Source organism: Macrotis lagotis, chromosome 2 (assembly GCF_037893015.1).
Source record: "Macrotis lagotis isolate mMagLag1 chromosome 2, bilby.v1.9.chrom.fasta, whole genome shotgun sequence".
In the NCBI taxonomy this organism is placed as follows: domain Eukaryota; kingdom Metazoa; phylum Chordata; class Mammalia; order Peramelemorphia; family Peramelidae; genus Macrotis; species Macrotis lagotis.
The window spans coordinates 113667648-113694075 of NC_133659.1; the positions used below are offsets into that span (position 1 = coordinate 113667648).

Genomic DNA, 26428 nt, shown 5'->3' on the forward strand with positions numbered 1-26428 from the left:
AACTTAAAATAGTTAATGGTGCTGTGAAAAAGAAAACCCCAAATTTGGATAAGTTTCAATGACCTTTATTCATATCATATACTTTGAGTCTCAGTCAAAACATTCCTTTAGGATAAATAAACCAAGTTATTCTTAAATAACACAAATTTAAATAGAAAGAAATAAGAAATATAATTATTAATTGAAGTCTCCAAAAAACCTATTAGATAAAAACTACTGGGAAAACTGAAAAACAGCCCGACAGAAATTAGATTTAAACCAATATCCTATAGTATATTCCAAAAATATTAGAAGGGAAGTATATCATTTACATTTCATAGTTACAGGTTGGAGATGTATTCTTCTTAAAAATATTTTTATTTCTTTTTCAAACTACACGAAGCAGTAGTTTTTACCAATCTTTCTTTTTTTTTTGCAAAGTTCTGAATTTTACAATTTTTCTCCTTCCCTTCTTTCGTTCCCCTCTCCCTCTGACAGAAAGCAATCTGATATAGGCTCTTTATCACCATGCTAAACATAGATCATATTGAACATGTTGTGAGAGAAGAATCAGATCCAAATGGAAGAAAGAAAACAAAGAGGGAAAAAAAGGCATAAACATAAGATAATGTTTTCTTTTAGGTTTTTGCAAGGCAATGGGGTTAAGCAGCTTGCCCAAGGCCACACAGCTAGATAATTATTAAGTGTGTGAGTCTGGATTTGAACTCAGGTACTCCTGACTCCAGGGCTGGTGCTCTATCCACTGTGCCACCTAGCCGCCCCAACATAACTTTTAAAAATTGAAGATGAAGAAAGGATCCTGTCTTAGGCGCTCTCTCATAAAACTCATAAACTAAGGACTCTAACTAAATTTTGAGCAGAACCCACAGAGGGACCCAGTGCGGCAGTTCTCCTACTCAAGGTAACCTGGAAAAGAGCAGAAAGGCTCTGCTCCCCGGGTCGGAGGGGCAGCCCGCCAAAGAATTTCAGCCTCCCAGAGGCAGCACCAGGGCGCTGGGAGCCGCGGCTCACAGCAGCGGGGGAGTCTCCTGAGCTGCACCCTGGGGAGCACCGGGCACAAAGTGGGGGAACAGAGGGGGACCTCTGCCAGAGCGAGCAGGTGGAACCCAGCCCTCAGGGCACACAGGGAGCAGCATGGCCAGCAAAGCCCAGATCCAAGAACAGAAGCAGGCTGAACCGGTAAGCAGGAGCCCCCAGGGCATGAGCCCATTGAGCTGAGGGAGGGGAGTGAAGAGAGAGACACTGCCCAGCTCTGTCCTCTGCCCCTGGAACAGGACTCTGGGGCTCTGACCACATTCAGATCCTGATCCCAGTTTAGGCCCCCCCCATAGAACAGCAGGGCCTCCCCCACCTCAGCCCTGTGGCAGGGGGGGGTGCTTATGGTCATAGGAGGGAGGACAGAGCCTCACACACTGAGACCCTTGTGGGAGTGCCCCAAAAGCTCAGGAAGCATCCCCAAAACAGGCTAAGGCTGGGAAAATGAGTAAGCAGAGAAAAAAAGGAACACCATTGAGAAATATTTTGCACATGAGCCCAAGAAAGATCAAAATACTCAGTCTGAAGATGAGGAAGCACAAGCTCCTACATCTAAAGACTCCAAGAAAAAACAGAAATTGGGTTCAGACTATGACAGTTTCAAAAAAGACTTTGAAAATCAAGTGAGAGAGATAGAAGGAAAATTGGGAAAAGAAATGAGAGAGATGCAGGAAAAACATGACAATGAAGTCAGCAGCTTAGTCAAGGAAATCCAAAAAAATGCTGAAGAAAATAGCATGCTAAAAAACAGCTTAGGTCAAATGGATAGAACAGTTCAAAAAGTTATTGAGGAGAAGAATGCTTTAAAAAGCAAACTTGGCCAGATGGAAAAAGAGATAAGAAAACTCTCTGAGGAGAACAAATCCTTCAGACAAAGAACAGAATTCAGGGAGATTGATGAATTTAACAGAAATCAGGAATCAATACTTCAAAACCAAAAAAATGAAAACTTAGAAGAAAATGTGAAATATCTCATTGAAAAAACAACTGATATGGAAAACAGACTTAGGAAAGATAATTTAAAAATTATTGGAATACCTGAAAGTCATGACCAGGAAAAGAGCCTTGACATCATTTTCAAAGAATTACTACAGGAAAATTGCCCTGATATTCTAGAAGCAGAGGGCAAAATAGAAATGGAGAGAATCCACCGATCCCCCAGAGAAAGAGATCCCAAAAAACCAACCCCTAGGAATATTATAGTCAAGTTCCAGAACTCCCAAGTCAAAGAGAAAATATTACAAGCAGCCAGAAGGACACAGTTCAAATATTGTGGGGCTACAATCAGGATCTCACAGGACTTAGCAGCAACTACATTGGAAGCTCATAGGGCTTGGAATGTAATATACCGGAAGGCAAAAGAGCTTAGAATGCAGCCAAGAATCAACTACCCAGCAAAGCTGAATATCCTCTTCCAGGGAAAAAGATGGACTTTCAATGAACCAGGGGAATTTCAAATGTTCCTGTTGGAATGGCCAGAGCTCAACGGAAGGTTTGATCTTCAGATACAGGACTCAAGTGAAGCATAGAGACTGAAGGAGAGGGGGGAAATATGAGGGACTTAATGATGATGAACTGCATGTATTCCTGCACAGAAAAATGACACTGATAATACTCATATGAGCCTTCTCAGTTAATAGAGCAGGTAGAGGGAGCTTTTATAGTTGAAGCACAGGAGAAAGCTGAATTTGAAGATGAAATATGGTATAAAAATGGAGTCAATAGAAAAAAGGGAAATGTAATGGGAGAAAGAAAAAGGAGAGGGAATAGGCCAAGATATTTCATATAATAAGATTTTTCTTTATTACAATGAGCTATTGCAATGATATGGAAGGGGGGAAGGCAAGGGGGAATGAGGGAATCTTCGCTCTCATCAGAGGTGGCTAGGAGAGGAAACAGCATATATACTCAATGGGGTATAGGCATCTGGAGTAAGAAGCGGGGAGCAGGGGGAAGGGGTGGGGATGTGAATAAAGGAGGAGAGGATGGACCATGGGGGGAGAGTGGTCAGATATAACACATTTTCTTTTTTACTTCTTGCAAGGGGCCGGAATTGGAAGGCCTGCCCAGGACCATAGGGCCAGGTGGATGCTGAACCTAAGGGGTGGTATGGGGGCTCAGGGCCTCTTGGCTCCAGGACCAGGGGTCTGTCTGCTGCGCCACTCAGCGACCCTACAGCAGAGTCAGAGTGAAAGGAGAGAGAAAATATAGTACATGGTAGTGGAGAAATATGAAAGGAGGGAGTTGCAATCAGCAATGGCAACAATGGAAAAATATGGAAGTAACTTTTGTCATGGACTTATCATAAAGAACGTGATCCACTCGCAACAGAGGTGTTGGTGTTGGAACAAAGACTCAAGCACATTTTTTATTATTATTATTTTTTTTGGGGGGGTGCAGGGCAAATGGGGCTGGATGACCTGCCTGGGGCCGCATAGCAGGGTGATTATTGGGTGTCTGAGGCCGGATTTGGACCCAGGTGCTCCTGGCTCAAGGGCCAATGCTCTGTCTGCCACCCTGCCATCCCTACTATTATTACTATTTTATTTTATTTTGGTTCTTTTCTTTTTTTTTTGTTTTTTGCAGGGCAGTGGATTTGGGGTGGCTTGCATGTCAGATGTGGGCTCAGGTGCTCATGGCTCCAGGGCTGGTGCTCCATCCATTGCGCCACCTGGCCATACCTATAATTATTACTATTATTTTTTTAATTTTAATTTTTTTCTCTCCCCTTTACTTTATCGCTCAAGCAAGTCTATATTTATGGGGGACAGGGGGTATTTCATTTACTCTTAAACATGAATATTTTATTAATGTAAAAAAATTATTTGTACAAAATGAGAATAAATATTAAATAAAAAGAATAAAATTTTAAAAAATTAAAAAAATAAAAATTGAAGGTAATAAGCTTTGGTCTGCATTTAACTTCACAAATCCTTCTCTGGACATGGATATGTTTTCCATCACAAGTCTTTGCCACCACAAACAGGGCTGCTATGAATATATTTGTACATGTGGAATTTTTACACTTTTTCATGATCTCTTCAGGCTACAGACCCTGTAGTGGTGTTGCTGGATTAAAGGGAATGCACATTTTTATTGCCCTTTGGGTGTAATTACTAATTACTTGCCAGAAAGCTTAGATAAATTCACAACTCGGAGATGTATTCTTAACCAAAGAAAGGCAATTATGAAAAATAAAAATATATAATTCTGATTGCATGAAACTGAAAATCTTTTGCATAGACAAAACTAATGCAGCTAAGAAGGAAAGCAATTGAATGTGAAAAAGAATTCTTGTATCAAATTTTTCAAATATGGGTTTAGTATCTAATATATAAACAATGAAGATATATACATACATATACTATACAAAGAGCACACACTCACATATCTATGTGTATGTGTAATAATAGATAAATGGTCAAAGGATATGAAGTTATCAAAAGAATTACAAACTATTAGCAACCATAGGAAAGAATATTCTAATTCACTAATAGCAAAAGAAATGCAAATTCAAATATCCCTGAAGTTTCATCTCACCTCATGTTCATCAAATTGACAAAAATCACAAGAGATAGGAAAAAAATATTGGAAGGGCTATGAAAAGATAGATACAGTGATATGCTGTAGGTGGAGCTGTGATTCAGTACAACCACTTTGTAAAGCAATTTAGAGTTAAGCAAATAAAGTGATTGAAATGAACTTTCCTTTTGACCCAGCAATTCCACTAATAGGCTTATACCCCAAAGAGGTCACTGATAAAAACAAAGTCCCCCATGTATATCAAAAATATTTATAGCAGCATTTTTTGCTACCACAAAATAGTTATCAATTGGGAAATAACCAAACAAAAAGTAGCATATGAATGCTCAGAAGATGAAGGGTCAGAATTCCAAGCTCTCCAGATTTCTTCTACCAACAAGCCAGAAACATACCTCAGGGTGAAAGTAGAGCGACAAAACCAAATAAAAGTTGTACTTTTTCTTCTGGGATAGCCTGAGAATATCCAAAGCAAGATTCTAGATCAAGGCTCTACTAGCTGAGTGAAATACAAGCTCCTTGAAACAAGAAGAAGCAAGCTCTAGGGGCAGCCAGGTTGGGAGGTATCCTGTCTCAGCCTCAGAAATTGTGTCCTTTCTGGATAGTGAGGACCACTGGATGTTTGAGCAAGGAAAGAGAGAGAACCTCTTCTGATAAGGACACCAGTCCTAGCTGCGTAGGTAAGATGCAGTTCTGGACATAAGTCTGATGATTGTAGAGGCAATGGCAGGGGGTGGGGAGGGAAGGGGACCAGACAATGGTGATTGTGGACACTTACAATAGAATTGAGTTCTCTGTCTTGTTTCCAGTTCAGAGGGGTGAACTAAAGATTATAGCCACTTAAGAGTTCTCAGAGTTCTTAAGAGTTTCCAACACAGTGTACAGAGACCACCCAGTTATGGCTTGGAGTGGGAAAGGAGTTGCAGAGGTTGGGCCCAGGACAAAGTTCCTGAGGTCAGAGACACCATCCCCCACAATGCAGGACTTAAGGTGAAAAAAAAAGCTGTTAAAAAAAGTTTTTAAGTAACCAAGCAAAGGAGAAAGAAGTCAACCACAGAAAGTTACCATGGGAATAGAGAACACAAGAGTTCATCTTTAGAGGAAGATGCTGAAACAAAAAAATAAAGCCTTTCCTACCCCAAAGAGTAATATCAAATGGCAATGGCTATGGGGCAACTAGGTGGCACAATGGATAGGGCATGAGCCCTGAAATCAGGAGGACCTGAGTTCAAATCCAGCCTCAGACATATATTATCTAGCTGTGTGACCTTGGGCAGGTCACTTAGCCCCACTGTCTTGCAAAAACCAAAAAGAAGGGGCGGCTAGGTAGCATAGTGGATAAAGCACAGGCCCTGGAGTCAGGAGTATCTGGGTTCAAATCTGGTCTCAGACACTTAATAATTACCTAGCTGTGTGGCCTTGGGCAAGCCACTTAACCCTGTTTGTCTTGCAAAAACCTAAAAAAAAAAAAACCCAAAAAGAAAAAAAGGGTCCCAACTCAAAAAGAATTCACAGAGGAACTCAAAAAAGATTTTAAAAATCAAATAAGAGAGATGGTGGAAACTAAAAAAGAAAGTAAGACAATTCAAGAAAAACAAGAAAATTATGAAAAGAAAGTAAACCAACTAGAAAAGGAGATCCAGAATCTTAAGGTAGAAAAATGACTCTTTGAAAATTAGAACTGGGAAGGGGAAGTCAGTGAAGTTAAAAGAGAACAAGAAATAATAAAACAAAATATAAAGAATGAAAAAATAAAAGGTCAAACACTTCACAAGAAAAACAACAAATTAAAAAAAAGAAAAATAAAGAAAAAAAAAGAAAAACAACAAATTTGGAGAAAAGATCAAGAGAAAACATAGGAATAATCAAACTACCTGAAAGCTAAGATCAAAAATGTATGCGGGGAGGTGGAAGGAAAAAAAATAAAATAGTAGGCAACAGAGAACAGAAGAAAACTTATAAGGAAGCAAGAAAAGAGGTCAATTTTGAATAAATGCTTAATATTTATTGTCTTTTTTTGTTTGTTTGTTTTGCAAGGCAATGGGGTTAAAGTGGTTTGCTCAAGGCCACACAGCTAGGTAATAATTATCCATTGTGCCACCTAGCTGCCCCCATAATATTTATTATATAGGCTTTCTTGAAGTTGAAATTTATTACTTTTTATTATGAATCCTCTCTTAGGTTTTATTGTGCACATGACTTTTTTATTTTATAAAATTTTTAAAAATACCTTTAAAGAAAGAGAATGGAAAAAGCTGGATCAAGAAAACACTATAATGACATAAAAATATCAAATGGAAAGAATATTCTCCACAAAATTATAAAAGATAAACAAAGCTCCAAAGAAGAAACACGAAAAGACACCTCAATCCAATTCCTATGAAGAAATGGATTGGATGTGAAACCTTTTATATAATTAAAAGATTTTTTAAATTTATTGGTTTCTTTTCTTCCTCTTTTTCTCTAAAAAATATAATTTGCCATGTACAATGGCTCTCTGGGAGGTAAGCATACTAAAAGAAATTATTAGCGCTATAAGAGCAAAACATAGTAATAAAAATTTGTTTGAAAAAATAAACTGGAGCGGCAGTGGATACAACACTGGCCCTGGAGTCAGAGGGAACCAAGTTCAAATCTGATCTCAGACATTTAATAATTACCTAGCTGTGTGGCTTTGGGCAAGCCACTTAATCCCATTGCCTTGCAAAAAAACTAAAAAAATAAAATAAAATAAAAAATAAACTGAAGGCTAGTTATTTTGGCTTTACTTTGAAAATCAACATTACCTTTTTCTTACCAATCTGGAAAATGAGGAGGTGGTAGGGAATTGTAACTATGATTTCACTTTTGTAAGCAAGTCTCTAGGTAGACAGCTGGTATGTTTCAGAGGTTAAGGCTTGAATTTAGACTTTCCTTACTCCAAAAATCTCCTACTAACTCTACCACTATTTTTTTTTATCTATTTACTATTCTGGAGAACAACTTGTCAAAAGACTCTGGAAACTATTAGGGATAGAAAAATATAAAAAGATGAATAATTCACAATCTAATTGTCTCAAACTTTCCTTTAAGTGTTTCTTAAACTTTATTATCCCAAGACCTTTATAATAAAGATCTCTGGAATGCTGATGCCCTATATTCCCTTAAAACAAAACAGAATAGTAACATTTTCCTTTGGTTTATTTCCACTTTAGACAGGACAGGTGAAGGAGTTTTACTGAGTGTTGGGAAATGACAGTTAGATACACAGAAATTTATTTCTTATATACAGAGATTAATGAATTATTTTGAGCATGGGAAAAGGAAGAGGTGGGGTTTAAGGAAAGTAGAGAGTAATGATGATGCAATAATAAAGAAAGATTATGTTAACAAGATTTAGTTAACTCAGACTCAAATCTTTAGTACTCCAACAGAAGCTCTCAATGACTTGTGGTATATAGGTCAGTATATTACCTATTTTATTAAGAAAAAAAGAGTTTATCAACCTCGATAGACTTGCTCATCCCTTCAGTGCAACAACCAGGGACTATTTTGGGCTATCTGCAATGGAGAATGCCATCTGTATCCAGAGAAAGAATTATGGACTTTGAACAAAGACCAAAGACCATTACCATCAAATTAAGAAAAAAAAACATTTTCCATTATGTAATTTTACTATCTCATACTTTATTTTTCTTCCTTAAGGATATGATTTCTCTGTCATCACATTCAACTGAGATCAATGTATAACAACATGGAATCAATGTAAAGACTAACAGAATTCCTTCGGGGGGGGGGGGGAAGAAAGAATGGGAGAAAATTTGTAAAACTCAAAATAAATAAAATCTTTAAAAAAAATTTTTTTTTAAAAATATTTGGGGCAGCTAGGTGGCGCAGTGTACAGAGCACCGGCCCTGAAGTCAGGAGTACCTGAGTTCAAATCTGGCCTCAGACGCTTAATAATTATCTAGCTGTGTGGCCTTGGGCAAGCCACTTAACCCCATTTGCCTTGCAAAAACCTAACAAAAAGAAAAAGAATTTAAAATCCCTTTCCCCACAACATTCAAATTCTTAAGCCAAGCCTTGAAACTCATATTTTTATCTTAAGCAGTAAACATGGTTGGTAATGCTCATTCTTGAGGGTTGCTTTATTTATCTCAACATAGGCCTTTTGGAAGGTTGGTACCTACCATCCGAGATGCCTGTCTGGCAATCCGATATGCTGTCCAACCATTAGAGACATTCTCAAGTTGTTGCTTAATAACAGTTTTAACTTCAGCTGATAATGTTTTCTGACTGGCTACAAAAATCACAGTAGCCAAAGAAACCTAATGTTAAACAAAAGAAAAAAGTTAATATAATTATCCATATGATGGCATAGATATTCCATGATATGCTCCTAAAGAGGCAAATTACTCCTGAATGTTCCTCTTCCCTTTCTCATTCTGGTATGCCATTTTCATCAATACTTCAAGAATCCATTATTTCATTTTTAACAAGCAGACTATGATTCCTACTATTTCTTAGTAAGCAGTCTTTCTGTGGTTGAAACAAAGCTGGTAACAAGTCTCTCCAAATTTATCTAGAATATCATATAGATTTTTTTACTCAAGCTTGGTCATCCCTGGAAGGGTATGTCAAACACTGGAAGAACCCCCAAGAACTTTGAATCCATTCATCTCCATGTCAAGATGTAAAACTTGCATAAGACTTCAATGAAGACATGAATATCAATAATGTTTGAAGATTGTAATTCCAGTTCAATTTTAATTAAAAGTAACAAGGAAGGCAGTTACTTCTGAGTCATAAATCGTTTTCATGAGAATCATAAAGGCTAAAAAAATTTAAACTACTTAAGCAAGAAGAACAAATATTCCTCACTGAGTGCTTATAATATGAAAGATTCATTTAGTTATACTAGCCGTCAATTCCATCATTAAGCTTACTGAGATGACACCAAATAACAATCATCTGCCAAAATGATTAGGAACATCAGCTGTCTTCAAGATGAAAACATCATTTCAACTAGAAATGAGCTAAGCTAGTTATTTCAGACTAACTACAAATACCAATGTATTCACAGACTGCCTTAACTGGGATCTATCTGTTTTACTACTCAAACTTTGCTACTAGAAAGCACTACTCAATGGAGTGTGGACACGTAGTGCCCTCTTGTGGATGAAACAGCGAATAGTTTTTTTGGTCATTGGTGACCAAACCATTTAAGAGGGTTGTTTCTATCAGCATTTTTTCAAGTGTTCAATTGATTAATTCAATGGATTTAAATCCCTACTATGTGCTAGGCAATGTGCTAGGAGGTGGGGATACAAATGCAATAAATGGATAATCCCTCCTCTATGTGCAAGTAGCAATCATGTACTTCCCACAGACTAGGGAAGATTCACTTACTTGCCCCAAGCTACACAAAAGAGTACAACTGAGCTTTACTAAGAAAAATGGGAGATGGAATGGAATTCAAACCCAGCTCCCTAGTGTTCAAATACAGAACTGGAGATGGGTGGGAGTGGGGATGGGGATGGGGAAGAAGAAAGTAATTAATTTTATGTGGCCCAACATAGTCAGCAAGTTAAACTATATATGCTGCTGCACCAGGACTCCCTGCCCCTGCCTCTTCTCTACTCCTGGTTACGCCCTTCACCAATACCTTCTGACTTTCTGATCTTAGGGAGGTAGAATTCTCCCTGCTCCCCACCCATGCTAACTTTGAGACTTCCTCTTTAACACATTCACTCAGGATTTAACACACTCACTCTAAGATTCAGTCTCAAAATTTCCCACCCAATCTATATTATGGGAGTTAGTACATTCTCATGGACATGATTCCCCCTCCTGAACTCTAATTCAAGCAGAATGAACTTTTCCTTTCCTCACTCGGGACACTCCATCTCTCATCCTTGTGCCTTTGCAATTGATTTTCCACACACCTGGAATGCATTCCCTTTTTATCTCCACCTCAATGATGCATTTTAGGGCCACCTTCAACATTGCCCTCATTCTCAAATTACCCTCTATCTTCTTTTCCTGTTCAATTGTACTTATGAAGATCTAATAGAACTTTGTATTTGAATTTTGTTTATATTATCTTTTACCCACATCTTAAGGGGTTTGTTGTCTCCATTAGAATATAAATTCCCTATTGGTAGGGAATGCTTGGTATGCCCAGGGCTTAGCCATGGCATTTGGAACACACCTGCTTACTATTAATGCCTATTGATTTATTAGTTGATGGATATTTTAGCCCATTGTTTTAATTTACTTGTTTCATATATAGAAAAAAAGTTTTTTTGGTCACTTGGAATTTAAGAGCAACACTATCATGTAAAAAAGGACAATGAGAGCAATAAATGGATAAACTCTCTCACAAGACTGTTGTGAGAATCAAAAGAGATCTTTGTAAAGTCCTTAGCATAATGCCTGTGACAGACTAGGCAATATAAAAATGTTGTTCCCAACTATTTCCCTGAAGGTTCTTAGGAAAAAAGGTAGTTTAAGAAGTAGCCTGATGTGTCCGAAGTGGAAGAAGGACTTTAATGATCATGACTGATCACCAAATTCAAATAATGTACAATATTCACAGTTAGTCATATATCATGCTTCTAATGCCAGCTTCAAAATCAGTTCTCTCTAGATGGTGTTCCTATGGACTTTCTTCTTTCACATACACAATCCCTGACTCTTTACCAATGCCTAATAAAATATAAGATCAAATACTATGAGGTATTTACTTCAGAGCACTGGAGTTAGAATCAAAAAAGACTAGGAGCTGCCACCTAGTCTAATTTCATCATTTTTTATGTAAGGAAACTGAGGCATGACAAGGAATGGAAAGGGTGAAGGAACTTGCCCAAGATCACAGAGGTAAGCTGTGGAATACTTGAAACAGCGTGAGCACCTTGAAGGCAGGAGCTTCTTTGGTCTCTTTTTGTCACCCCAGTGGACACTAAATAAATATTTTCTGACTGTATGTCTATCTATAGTATTTTACAAAACCTTAATATGTTATGCAAATATCATCTTGATTATTATTAATCCATTGGTTTCACTTAAGTTGTATAGTAGTCTTCTTCCTCAACAGTGCATTCCAGGGGCGGCTAGGTGGCGTAGTGGATAAAGCACTGGCCTTGGAGTCAGGAGTACCTGGGTTCAAATCCAGTCTCAGATGCTTAATAATTACCTAGCTGTGTGGCCCATGGGCAAGCCACTTAACCCCATTTGTCTTGCAAAAACCTAAAAACAAACAAACAAACAAAAAAAACACCACAAAAAACCCCCAACAAAAAAAACAGTGCATTCCAAAGAGGTTTCCTACCAAAAGCTCCTGCTGCTTATCTGTAGCTGAACGTCCAATCACTTTGTAGAGTTCCATTAAGTCTCCAAGCATTCCATCGCCCAACACTGGTAGCTGCATGGCAATGGAAGCCAGACAGTGGCACATGAGAATCCGGGATGCATCCTGAGCGCTGTGCAACTGAGTCAGCAGAGACTCCACCACTGACTGGCTGAGATGAGGACGGCACTTGGCTAGCTTCACCATACAAGTCAATGCAATCTGCATGTTAAAAAAAACCAAACTCAGAGTTCGGTCAATTCTCATCTTCGAGTGCCTAAATTCATCTTTTATGCAAGGGAATTATGTGCACTGATTATGAGCAACCTGTGGGCTTGAAGACAGAATTTCATTTTCTTTTATGAATATTTAATGCATTGAATCAATGTACTTCTATAATAAAATTTACCAACTTCACCATGCTTAACACTAAATTAAGAAATAAAAGTAAAGTCAATGTCTTATTGATATATCTGGAACTAAACCTGAGGAGCTACTACAGAATTAAAAGGAAAAGATATTTTATGGCCAAATCTAAACATCATCATCTCTGGGCCTTTCCTCATAGAATCAGAGAAGCTCATGGGTAGAACAGGACCTCAGTAAACTACATGGAATAAAAAAGCTGAGTGAGGAAAATCTTCATCTTCTGGAAACAAAGGATTTCAGAATTGGAGGGGAATCAGTAACCTGGGACGTGTTATCATTTGACTCTCAAAATGAGGGTTGACTTTTCACATCTGTAAGATGAGTTGGATCAAATGATCTCAATGACTTTTTTTAGTGATATGAAACTATTTAATTTAAGTAGACCCTTAGCAATTACTCCAATACAGTAGATGAATAAACTAAAGTGTCTTCTTTATGGCTGTCAACTGGACTTTCTTTTTTTGTTTGTTTTTGTAATGCAATGGGGTTAAGGGACTTGCCCAAGACTACACAGCTAGGTAATTATTAAGTGTCTGAGGCCAGATTTGAATGCAGATCCTCCTGACTCCACAGCCAGTGCACTATCCACTGTGCCACCTAGCTGACTCCTGTCAACTGGACTTTCTTGCTCATCACTATAACTAAGTTTCCACTCTTAGAAATAACAATTCTGAAGGAAGCCATGCTAGAGAGAAATAGTTGTATGTTGTTGGAGTCACTATGTCCCAAGACATGAGCCAAGTCTTATTTTGCTTGTGCTCTTATACCTTGTTTATTCTTCACTCCTAAGTGAAGGTTATCCTATCTCTGGTTGTTAATTTCTGCTTATATCTCTGGATATTGCTTCTATAGTAATATTTGTAATTACTGTACTAAATACTGTAATAGAACCAGATATTTGCAACTCTCTTCCTCTTTTTCTTCTAATTTGCAAGTTTCTTTGTTCTTTCTTTCTTCTACCTCTTTTAAATGATAGCCTATAAACCTAAGAATTAACTTAGTTTTTCTTATAATTTTATTTATTTAGTTTCTATGTTTTTGTTATTTGCAAGTAGAATAATCTACCCATCTTTCTGTTTTGTTTTCAAAAAAATACCTTGAATGATTCTCTTCTGGAAAACTATCAGTGTTGCTTTGATTAAAATGCTCAGGATATCATCTGGGTTGCTTTTAAAAAATTCCTTTCTCTGATTTCTGTGATTATGAAGTCATCTTGGGATAATCAAATTGGTCTCTCTTCATATCTGAATTTTTCTCAAATTGCAAATTTGTTATTACTGAAATTGTGAAATTTGACCATTGTGTCCTTTAAAGTTTGAAGCATGAAAGTTAAAAAATATACCTTATATGACAGTTCTCTCATCATATAGATTCAGCTTTAGGTACTCAATATCTAATGCATAATTCCTTTTTATAAGGTTTTTTTTTTAGGTTTCTGAAAGTTGCAGAAAACAACTGACTAGCTCTCTAAGATCTCTAAGAAGCTTTTCCTAGCTGTTCATTAGCACTACAGTATCAAAATCCAGCATCATGAAACTTCATATATAACAAATATTTATATTCACTTCTTTATATTTATATCCATGTGACTAAATGTAGCATTCCATCAACTGTTATAAAATATAGTTAATATGCCTTTACATATTTAATTGTGCCATCAATGTTGTAAATTTTAGATTTTAAATTTAGATTTTAAACTCCACATCAGAGTACACTGTCAACTTCATTTGCTTAATAGTTTTCAAGACTTTACCAGGTAACCTTATGTTTAATCATGATGAAAAAAGTTAGCTTAAATATTTACTCTGTACATCTTTTTGAGTTACTTTAGATTACAAGACTAGGTTTTTAAAAGTAAAGATTAAAATAACATTTTTTGTTTATGTAATATAAGTAAATATGTTAAGCAAGTAATTTTTTACCTTTAAAGTTGCTTGAGCACCTGGACTATCATCTTGACTACAAAGCACCAGGAGAGATTCAAGGCCAAAGACTGCATCCTGCTCCAGGGTCAAAAGTTCTATAGAAATGAATTGCACATTCTGATGTTATCAAATATTAAAAATAAAATATAAGTATACTGGAAACAAATGGCCTGAGAAACAGAAGGGCCTAAAATTCATAAGGCTACTAACAAAGTAGTAATTAGAACTGCAATCATTTCACAGAAGAAAGTCAGTGTATCATTTCTGCTGAAATTCAACTATTAATACTTTATTTCCTTCATCATTACTTTAATAAAAATAGGGAAAATTCCCCACATTTATTAAACTCATATGTCAATATCACAAAGTTAGAAACTCTTAGGTGGGCAATATGACAAGAAACAGTAAGCATAAAGTATACTTTATGTCTTTTCATGGATAGCATGCTTATTATCTATATGCCTAATAAACCCTCTAAGAGACATAATATGTGCAGATTACACTAATTGTTTTTTGGTTTTTTGCAAGGCAATGGCATTAAGTAACTTGCCCAAGATCACACAGCTAGGTAATTATTAAGTGTCTGAGGTCACATCTGAACTCAGGTCCTCCTGACTCCAGAGCCAGTGCTCTATCCACCGTGCCACCTAGCTGCTCCCACTCTAATTTCTAAGGAAATATTATTCAGGAAAGTTCCTAATGAAAGCTGAATTATACTTGTAAGATATAAATATAAAGCAAACCAGAACCCTTGTAATCTCATTAGCTTGCAATCTCAGAAAAAGAATGAAATTCTTTGTGTTAAAAATGCTATCTAAATACCCTTTCACTACTTAAGAGTGACAATTCTGTAGTCATTTGACAACTCTAATATCAACAATTTGTGATTCTTAACATCTTTCATTGGCAGCTCGGTGGCACAGTGGATAGAGCACTGGTCCTGAAGTCAGAAGGACCAGACCTGAGTTCAAATCTGAGCTCAAACACTTAATTACCTAGCTGTATGACCTTGGGCAAGTCACTTGACCCCCCCCCCCCCCACTGCCTTGCCAAAAAAACAAAACAAAACCAAATGGGCTGCTAGGTGGTGTAGTGGATAGAGCACTGGCCCTGGAATCAGGAGGACCTGAATTCAAATTGGATCTCAAAACAGTTAATAATTACCCGTGTGGCCTTGGGCAAGTCACTTAACTCCATTGTCTTGCAAAAAAAAACCCTTAAAAAAAACAAACCAACACCTTTCATTGGTGGACTCTTACCTCAGATTAGAAGGTTGGAGGTAAGGCACTAAATTCCTCCCTATGACTTTCTTAAAAGGGACCTGAGATCTGAACTTTCTAGGGAACTCTCCACTTTCTTTCAGAAAATGGTTCCACTCCACAAAACATCTTGGCCCTGTGCCTGGTAACTACCCTTCATCCCAGTCCCCACAACCCTATATCCATAACCTTCCACTTTTCAACTTCCTTTTTGTATGTTGTCTTCCCCCATTAGATCTTATGCTCTTTGAGGGCAAGGACTGCCTTTTTTCTGTGCACCAAGTGGTTGCACAGTATCTGACAGGAGGTACTGAATAAATGTTTTTTTTTAAATAAACTTAGTCCTTCTTTTTTTTAATTTTTTTTTTTTTTTAGATTTTTCAAGGCAATGGGGTTAAGTGGCTTGCCCAAAGCCACACGGCTAGGTAATTACTAAGTGTCTGAGGTCAGATTTGAACCCAGGTACTCCTGACTCCAAGGCCGGTGCTCTATCCACTGTGTCACCTAGCCACCCCTGAATAAATGTTTAATGAATTGAATTTTAATTTGGCAATTGTACTTAAGATAGGGTGTTATCTATAATATATTTCATAGAATCTGCTCTGGGCACAGGGATTTTCATATGATCTTGCAAAACCAGTAAACAGATCTGATTATTCAAATCAGAACAACATACAAATCTATAGATACTGGAAGGCCAAATGACAGTCTATGTATTTAAACTTTCTTATGTATTTAAAAGAGGGACTATGTATTTCTAATTTATTAATAAAAGATCAAAGGTAGCAACCAATATAACTGGATATTCTAATAGACACTGATTATGGAAACTCAGTGGCTGTGTACAATGTAGGCATAAAAATAAAAGATTTAGGATCAGGAAAAAAATAGTTAAAAATTCCACCTCTAAAGGAAATATCTTTTTGCTCAGGAAATTTTTAGAAATTTGTATGTAGGAACACTGGTAAAGTTAAAACCAAGAGAGATATTGTGCTGTGGAGTAAGGAGTATTAGACTTAGGACTAAAAGTCAGAAAGATCTAGGTTTAAAATCCACCTGCGACACTTACTAGCTTTGTGACCCCTTTGTGACAAGTCACAACTTCACTGATTCTGCATCAATAAGGTCAGATCATGAGACTAGACAGGCTCCCCTTCATCTCTAAATTTATCAATTACATCCTATGATAGAAGAAACTACTTAAGGTGATAATGACAGGAGGGTAGGGGGAAAAAAGCCAAAAAACAAAACAAGCTCAGATAAATGTGTAAATCAGCAACCCCAAAACTGCTTAAATTTACCTTTCTCTTGACAAGAAGCTGTTATATTAGTTAAGACCCTTACTCCATGAACTGCAATACCTCGGTTGTTATGGTAACAACATTCTTGTGCCAATCTGACTAAATCAGATGATCTTGGTGAAGTAATTGTATTTCCTAAAGGAATAGAGAAAAAACAGTCAAAAAGTACATCTAATTCAGTGTTAATTCCCTAAATATGTAATTCATCAGTAATTTCCTAATATGGATTTTATATCCTTTTTTATTTTTTAAATTTTTATTTTTTTAGATTTTATTTATTTTGAGTTTTACAATCCCCCCCATTCTTGCTTTCTCCCCCCCCCAAGGCATTCTGGTTACATTGTTTCCATAGTATACAATGATCTCAGTTGAATGCTCAGTTCTGCTCATCTCACTCAGTATAAGTTCATGGAAATCTCTTCAGCTCCCCTGAATTCCCATCCCTCCTGGTTTCTAATAGAACAATAGTGTTCCATGACAAACATAGACCACAGTTTGTTAAGCCATTTCCCCGATTGAAGGACATTCATTTAATTTCCAATTCTTTGCCATCACCAACAGAGCTGCTATAAATATTTTTGTACAAGTGATGTTTTTACCCTTTTTCATAATCTCTTCAGGATAAAGACCCAGTAGTGGTATTGCTGGATCAAAGAGTATGCGACATTTTTTGTTGCCCTTTGGACATAATTCCAAATTGCTCTCCAGAAAGTTTGAATGAGTTCACAGCTCCATCCAGGATGTATTAGTGTCCCAGTTTTCCTACATCCCTTCCAACATTGATCATTGTCCTTTCTGGTCATATTGGCCAGTCTGAGAGGTGTGAGGTGGTACCTCAGTGATGCTTTAACTTGCATTTCTCTAATAAGTAATGATTTGGAGCAATTTTTCATATGACTATGGATTGCTTTGATTTTTCTCAGCTGTAAATTGCCTTTGCATATCCTTTGACCATTTGTCAATTGGGGAATGGCTTTTTTTAAAAATTTGACTCAGTTCTCTGTATATTTTAGAAATGAATCCTTTGTCAGAAATGCTAGTTGCAAAAAATGTTTCCCACTTTACTACATTTGTTTTGATGTTTGTAACAGTGGTTTTATCTGCGCAAAAGCTTTTTAATTTAATGTAATCGAAATTATCTACTTTGTTTTTAATGATGTTCTCTATCTCTTCCTTGGTCATAAACTGCTTTCCTTTCCATAGATCTGACAGGTAAACTACTCCTTGATCTTCTAGTTTGCTTATAATATATTTTTTGTATGTTTAAATCCTGTATCCATTTGGATCTTATCTTAGTATAGGGTGTGAGGTGTTGGTCTAATCTAAGTTTCTTCCATACTAACTTCCAATTTTCCCAACAGTTTTTATCAAAGAGAGAGTTTTTACCCAATAGCTGGACTCCTTGGATTTATCAAACAGCAGATTACTATAATCGTTTCCTGCTATTGCACCTAGTCTATTCCACTGATCCACAATTCTATTTCTTAGCTAACACCAGTTTTGATGACTGATGCTTTATAATATAATTTTAGATCTGGTAAGGCTAAGCCACCTTCTTTTTGTACTGAATCCCTGGAAATTCTTGACTTTTTATTTCTCCATATAAATTTACTTACAACTTTTTCTAACTCATTTAAGTAATATTTTTTTTTTTTGGAATTTTGATTGGAAGGGCACTAAACAGGTAGTTTAGTTTTTGTAGAATTGTCATTTTTATTATATTAGCTTGACCTATCCATGAACAGTTGATGTTTGCCCAGGTATTTAAATCTGATTTTATTTGTGTGGCAGGTAGACTCCCAGGTATTTTATTTTGTCTAAGGTTACTTTGAATGAATTTCTCTTTCTAGTTCTTTCTGCTATATCTTGCTAGCCATATATAGAAATGCTAAGGATTTATGAGGGTTTATTTTATATCCTGCTACTTTGCTAAAGTTGCCAACTGTTTCCAGTAGCTTTTAGATGATTTTGGGGGGGATTCTCTAGGTATACATCATGTCATCTGCAAAGAGTGAGAGTTTTGGCTCTTCCTTCCCTATTCTAATTGCTTCAATTTCTTTTTCTTCTCTTATTGTTGAAGCCATTATTTATAATATGATATTGAATAGTAGTGGTGATAATGGGCATCCTTGTTTCACCCCTGATCTTACTGGGAATGCCTCAAGCATATCCCCATTGCATATAATGCTTGAGAATGGTTTCAGATAGATACTGCTTATTATTCTAAGGAACAAACCATTTATTCCTATACTCTCTAGTGTTTTTATTAGGAGTGGGTGCTGTATTTTGTCAAAAGCTTTTTCATTTTTCAGCATCTATAGATATAATAATATGATTTCTGATAGGTATGTTATTGACATAATTAGTTACACTAACAGTTTTTCTAATATTGAACTAACCCTGTATTCCTGGGATAAATCCTACTTGATCATAATGTATTAACCTAGTGATAACTTGTAATCGTTTTCCTAACATTTTATTTAAGATTTTTGTATCTATATTCATTAGGGAGATAGGTCTATAATTTTCTTTCTCTGTTTTAACTTCCTGGTTTAGATATCAGCACCATTTTGGTGTCATAGAAAGAGTTAGGCTGAATTCTGTCTTAACCTATTTTTCCAAAGAGTTTATATAGAATTGGAACCAATTGTTCCTTAAATGTTTGATAGAATTCACTTGTGAATCCATCTGGCCCTGGAGATGTTTTCTTAGGGAGTTCAATAATGGCTTGCTGAGTTTCTTTTTCTGAGATAGGGTTAGATTTTTAATTTCCTCTTCATTTAATCACCTTTTTCATTTATGATACTAGCAATTTGTCTTTCTTTTTTTTAATCAAACTGACCAGAGGTTTATCAATTTTACTGGTTTTTTTCCATAAAACCAGTTCTTGGTTTTATTTATTAGTTCAATAGTTGTCTTGCTTTCAATTTTATCAATTTCTCCTTTAAGTTTTAGAATTTCTAATTTGGTATTTATTCAGGAGGTTTTGTTTTCTCTAATTTTTTTAGTTGTATATTTAGTTCACTGATTTCTTCTCTAATTTATTCATGTAAGCATTTAAAGATATAATATATCCCCTGACAGCCGCCTTGAGTATATCCCTAGGTTTTGGTATGTTGTTTCATTATTGTCATTATCTAGGATGAAATAACTAATTCTTTCTATAATTTGTTGCTTGATCCACTCACTTTTTAAAATGAGGTTAGTTTCCAATTAGTTCTGGGTCTATATCTCCCTGGCCCAGTATTGCATATGATTTTTATTGCATTATGAGCTGAGAAAGATGTATTCACTATTTCTGCCTTTCTCCAGTTGTTCAATAGGTTTTTATGCCCTAGTACATGGTCAATTTTGGTGCGCCATGTACTGCAGAGAAAAAGGTATATTCTTTCCATCCCCATTCAGTTTCCTCCATAAGTCTATCATATCCAGGTTTTCTAAAAATCTATTTACACCCTTAACTTCATTCTTGCTTATTTTATGGCTAGATTTATCTAAATCTGAGATTGGCAGGTTGAGGTCTCCTACCAGTAGAGTTTGCTGTCTATGTCTTCCTGTAGCTCTTTCAACTTCTTCTCTAAGAATCTGGATGCCTAACCACTGAGTACATATGTATATTTAGTATTGAAATTACTTTATTATCTATGGTACCTTTTAAGAGGATACAGTTTCCTTATCTCTTTTAACACTATCTATTTTTGCAGCTGCTTTGTCTGATTTAAGGATCACTATTCCTGGTGTTTTCACTTCAGCTGAAGCAAAATATATTTTGCTCCAACCTTTTTACCTTTACTCTATATGTATCTTTCTGCTTCAAATGAGTTTCTTGTAAGCAGCATATTGTAGGATTCTAGTTTTTAATCCAGTCTGCTATTTGCTTACATTTTAAGGGAGAGTTCATCCCATTCACATTCAAAGTTATAATTACTAACTCTTCATTGCCCTCCATGCTATCTTCCGTTTGTATTTTTCCCCTTTATCCATATTCCCCAGTGTTTTGTTTCTGAATACTGCCACCTTCAGTGTTTGCCCTCTTATATCAATCACCCTCCCCTTTCTTTCCCCATTCCCTTTTCCCCTTCTTCCCTTCCTTCTGTTAGTTCACCTTTTTCTCCCCCTCCCCTTTTAATGCTTGAAAAATAAGATAACTTTCTTAAGTTAACCAAGTATGTCTAAATAAAGCCAAATCTGATGAGATGGAGATTCAGGTGGTTCTCACCTCCTCCCTTCTTCCCCTCAATTAACAATAGGTTTTTTGTACCTCTTGATGTAATGAGATTTACGCCATTCAGTCTCTTCCATCCTCCCTTCTCCTTACTGTCCCTCTTTTTAAGGAGGTATTGTTTTTAAATCATTCTGAGTCACAGAAAAGTCATGAGTGTCCATCACTTCTGGCTATGTATATTCTCTCTAATAGAGTTACAATTCTCAAGAGTTATGAGATTCTTTCTCTCAAGCCAGTTTCATCTTACTGGATAGCAGGTTTTTTTTTTTTAACCTTTTCATGTATCTCTTAAGCCTCCTGTTTGAAGTCCAAATTTTCTATTTAGGTCTGGTCTTTTCATCATAAAATCTTGGAAGTCTCCCATTTCATTAAATGTCTATCTTTTCCCCTGGAAGAGAAGACTCAGCTTTGCCGCGTAGTGGATTCTTGGCTGCATTCCAAGCTCCCCTGATATTCAGAATATCTCATCCCACGCCCTTCCATCCCTTAATGGTGCTGTGGCCAGGTCCAGTGTAATCCTTACTGTGGCTCCTTTGTATTTAAATTTTTTCTTTCTGGTTGCTTGCAGGATTTTTTCTTTAATCTGATAGTTCTGGAATTGGGCCACAATATTCCTTGGTGTTTTCATTTTAGGATCTCTCTCCATAGGGGATTGATGTAGTCTTTCTTTCTTTTTTTTTAAAGTTTTTTTGCAAGGCAAATGGGGTTAAGTGGCTTGCCCAGGGTCACACAGCTAGGTAATTATTAACTGTCTGAGGTCGGATTTGAACTCAGGCACTCCTGACTCCAGGGCCAGTGCTCTATCCACTGCGCCACCTAGCCACCCCAATGTATTCTTTCAATAACTATTTTGCTCTCTGGTTCCATGATATCAGGACAATTTTCCATCACCAAATCCTCTAAGTCCAGGCTTTTGTTTCTCTTAAATGTTTTAGGAGGGCCTATAATTCTCAGGTTCTCCCTTCTTGATCTGTTCTCAAGGTCAGTGGTTTTGCTGATGAGGTATTTTACATTTTCTTCTATTTTTTTGATCTTTTGGTTTGTTTAACACAATCTTGTCTCATGAAGTCATTAGTTTTCACTGGTTCTCTTTTCTTAAGAGAAGATTTTTCTTCATTTATCTTTTGCAACTCCTTTTCCAGTTGGTCAATTCTATTTTTGAAGTTTTCCATTTGCCCAAGTGTAGTTTTGAGAGAATCATTTTCTTTTTGCATATGCCCAATTTAACATCTGAGAGTTAGTCTCATTTTGTATTTATCCAACTATGTTTTCCAAGGATTTGTTTTCTTGTTCCAAAATGTTAATTTTCTCTTGAGTTTCTTTTCCCAATTTTTCCAACTGATTTTTAAACTCCTTGATTTCTTCAAGGAAGTCTTTCTGGGCTGGAGACTAATTCATATTCTCTTCAGCAGTGCTAGATTTCTCTGGGTTAGAATCTGTTTCTTCTAAGTATTTCTCCATGGGGCCCCCTTTTCTCTGACTTTTTTTCATCTTTCTAGGATCTTGTGTTGGGGGTGGGGGGAGCTGGTTCTCAGAGGTTTGCTTTTGAAGATCCTAGAGGCTTTGTTCACTTGGCTTAGTAATTCCATAGGCCAGCCAGTAGGGGGCGCTGGTTGCTTTCTCTGGAGTATTTGAGGTCTAGCAGCAGGGTCTAAGTTGACCTTGAACACTGGGCTGGGCCCTGGGGAGGGGCTGTTTATTGTTTGTTCTGAGCAAAGGGCTCTGCTGTAAGTATGCTGCTCAGGTCCCTGCCCAGCTGGTTGTTCTCCAGGTGTGCTCTGAGACTGTGCTCCCACAGCTCCTCTCCACCCGGCCAAAGGCTCCTCAGCTAAAGTTGGCTCTTGTACTCGCCACTCACTGAAGTCTCTACAGCTGAGGCTGGTCCTCTGGCTTCCCCTAGCTGCTGTCCCCGCTGATCCTCTGCTCTCATCTTCTGGTTCACCCACAGTCCCCTGAGACAAACCTTCTTTGTAGGTGTTCTTCTCTTAGCTTCTCTTTCTAGGTTTTGTTGATGGCATTTCTGTTAAGAGGTTTCTCTCATGTTGTTTTTGAAGGGAAAGCGAAGCACTTATCATAGTGCTTCTCTTCTCTCTACCATCTTGGCCAGAAGTCCCTTTTTTTATTTTTAAATTAAAATCTCTTTCCTTACTTTCATCTCATTTTTCCATTCCTAACAGTATACTATCTACTTTTTTCTTCCTTTGTCAGGAAGAAAAAAATCGCTATGTAAAAGTATTTTTAAAAGGACCTCCCAGCCTAAGTCTACTCTGAGCTTGCCTTCAAAAACAAATCTAACAAGAACTAATGTAAAAACTAAATAATAGAAGTATGAATATATACTGTAGGAATCAGTATTTCACATTTTCAAAATGGACAATATTAAAATAAATGATACTACAAACCTAATACTGGAAAAAGTCTAACAGAATAGAATTCACTGGAAGGCACTTTAGCCTAATTCACTTTGATTTCTAGATGTTGAAATTTAAGCACATACCTGGTGAGTAGGCTAGTCAGATCTACAACTCCAGAACACTATTCCCTTCATGCACATCATGCTTCCCTTATAGTTTACTCTAGGCCATAAGTTACAGCATTTCTTTTGACATATGAATATTGATGGTGAAATGACTGCATTGTATGGATATAGTTTGGGATCTGGATTTAAAGTCAAACTCCAAAGGAAGACAGGAAAAGAGAGATGGATGTAATGTCTTAAAATGGTCCCTTCTTTGAGACTGAGTCAGAACTGTGTACCCTGGCCTCTCTTTCTATCCCCTATGATAGATTTTCAAATTATAATTCTTTGAAAATAATGTCCTTGGTTATATTTTAGGGCCTATCAATAATAATTTTACTATTACTTATATTAATATCTTAATATTGTTTAATAACACAATTATAATTCAAGTAAAAAAATTATCTTGACAAAATGACAATTTCTTGTGAAATAAGCAACCATGCTTACAAAAAAAGCATTGGTATAATGGAAAGAAAACTTGACAGACAGTCCAAAGACAAGGGGTTTTGAGTTCTAGCCCTGACACCTATTAGAGGACAGTCACAATCAGTTGCAAAACTGTGGTACTCTTCCTCCTAATACTTATAGAGCAAATACCAAGTGTTGTGGACCATGTCAAGTCCTTTATAATTATCATCTCATTTGATCCTCATAACAACTCTGGAGGTAGTACTATTATTCTCTCCATTTTACAGTTGAGGAACTAAGGTAAACAGAGGTTTAGTAATTTGCACAGGGTCATAATGTTTCAGATGGCATCTGAACTCAGGTCTAGAAATCTATCTAGTAGCTGGAAAGAAAATACATGTAAACTTCAAAGTGAGAAAAAGTAGAAGTCATTGTTGTTGAGAGATATTTTCTTTTTATTTATTTCTTGTACACAGTTGTAAAATCAAACTGTCTCCTTATCATTGTTGCTCTCCTGCCCTCATAGAAGTATGAGTCAGAAAGATGGCAAACCAAAGGTGACCCATTAAGTGAAATGGCTAAATTTGGTATTTTGTGCTTATGAGAAATGTCTTTCACTTCTAGTATTTGGGAAGTAAAAAAAAAAAAAGTTGAATGGAGAATGAGGCAAATGACTAACTTTCTAACTGAATAAAGCCATTATAACATGGTCTTATTACTAGATTTAAAGTGTCACTTATCTAGAGCACTGGGCACACTAATTATATTCAAATATAAATTAAAAATGTTCAACAAAGTCAAATGTGAATGATTCTGGATGGAAGTCATCATTACTCCCCTCCTTTCGAATGAACAAAAAAAGAACAATTACTAAATAAAAGTACTTCTATAGACTTAAACACACATTTTATACAATGGCAGTTATCCCTTCCACATCTTGACTGTCCCCATCATGGTTTTGGTATATGGTGGGTTGGTATAAGAAATTCAATGGGAATTTTTTTGGCTGTTTTGTGGAAGTTATAGATGACATGTGAAAATGGGCAGAAGACAGAGTCAATGCCAAATATTTAACCCAAATTTTACAATAAGGCACTGTAAACACCCCATAAAAGGAAAAAAATCAGACTTCTTCTCTGGTATAGAGGGGCCAAAAAATTTCATGTGGATTTTCCAGATCTCAAGGGGAATCACACTCCTTTCCTGACATAGTAAAAAGAACCACTGAGTTTTGAAGTCAGAGAACCCAGGGTCAACTCCTGACTATTATTTACTCTTGGTGTGATATTAGAAAAGTAATTTTACATCTTAGGACTCAATTTCTTCACCTGTAAATTGTGGCGATTGGGATAAACTCTTAAGGTCCCTTCCAGTTCTAAATCATATGATAAATGGAATCAACTGAAAGAAATATCAAGCCTAAGTATATTTGACACATCGTTTTACTTTCTCTAGAATATTTTTAAAAAGAATATTGTCTTACATGTGAGTCAAAATCTGGTCTACTGAAACCAATGACAACAGAGGTGTTTAATTACATGACTTAACTGGTCATAAAAGCGAAACCAAACAAAACATCCCATATTCTTGCTGGAAAAATAAATTCAGGATAACACTCTTATTGGTAGGCAAACTACTACTTTTAGAGTACAAGTTAACATGTGTCTTTGTACTGTGCCAGAGATGGGATTTAATACATTTTGTTGGTTATAATATTTCTTTGTAAGTATAATGATTATCCATTTATCAGGTTAAGTATAAAATTACATCACCATTTTAAGCATTCATAAAATTACTGTTCTACCTACAAAAGAAATTTTTTAATAGGTCAGAGGAGGGTAATGCACTTGAATTGTAACCCAGATCCATTGTCAATCATTAGCAATTGATGGCCTATTTGGTAACTATAATGCAAGTTGAATATCATTTCAGGATTTGAATACTTTCTTTTATAAACTCAAGACAATTAAACATAGAATATAATTTTATGGGGGGCGGCTAGGTGGCACAATGGATAGACTGACCTCAGACACTTAATAATTACCTAGCCATGTGGCCTTGGGCAAGCCACTTAACCCCACTGCCTTGAAAAAAAAAAAGAATATAATTTTATGAAAGTGAATAATAACCTGCAGAACACCTCTCATCCTCCTTACCTGGAGCAGCGCTGAAGTAATGCTTGATTGCTATGGTCCCTGACAGTGTGGACAGGACAGAGAGCATTCCTAGCTTCAAACTGTCATAAGGAGTTTGGAGGGCACATTCACAGAGTACCTGAAATTCAAAATTAATATAAATAAAAGGGTTAAACTACTTCCCACTCCCATTCTGGTATAATCCATTCAGTTTAATTTTTCTACATTCTAGACAAATTAAGTAGTAGTTATACCATTTTATATGAGGGAAAATCAGAATCGCTTTGGCACTTTTAAAAAAATTACAATGAACATAATGAATC

General features: G+C 36.5%; 1 protein-coding gene across 1 annotated transcript in view; it reads right to left on the reverse strand.

Moving 5' to 3' along the window:
* INTS7 (integrator complex subunit 7) overlaps positions 1-26428 on the reverse strand; it is a 95981-nt gene that overhangs the window by 34656 nt on the left and 34897 nt on the right. The window contains exons 8-12 of the mRNA XM_074222612.1: positions 26127-26244; positions 16817-16951; positions 14254-14351; positions 11885-12124; positions 8745-8882 (exon numbers count right to left, since the gene is read on the reverse strand). Of these exons, the coding sequence (XP_074078713.1) occupies positions 8745-8882; positions 11885-12124; positions 14254-14351; positions 16817-16951; positions 26127-26244 (729 nt within the window). The remainder of the gene's footprint in view (positions 1-8744; positions 8883-11884; positions 12125-14253; positions 14352-16816; positions 16952-26126; positions 26245-26428) is intronic.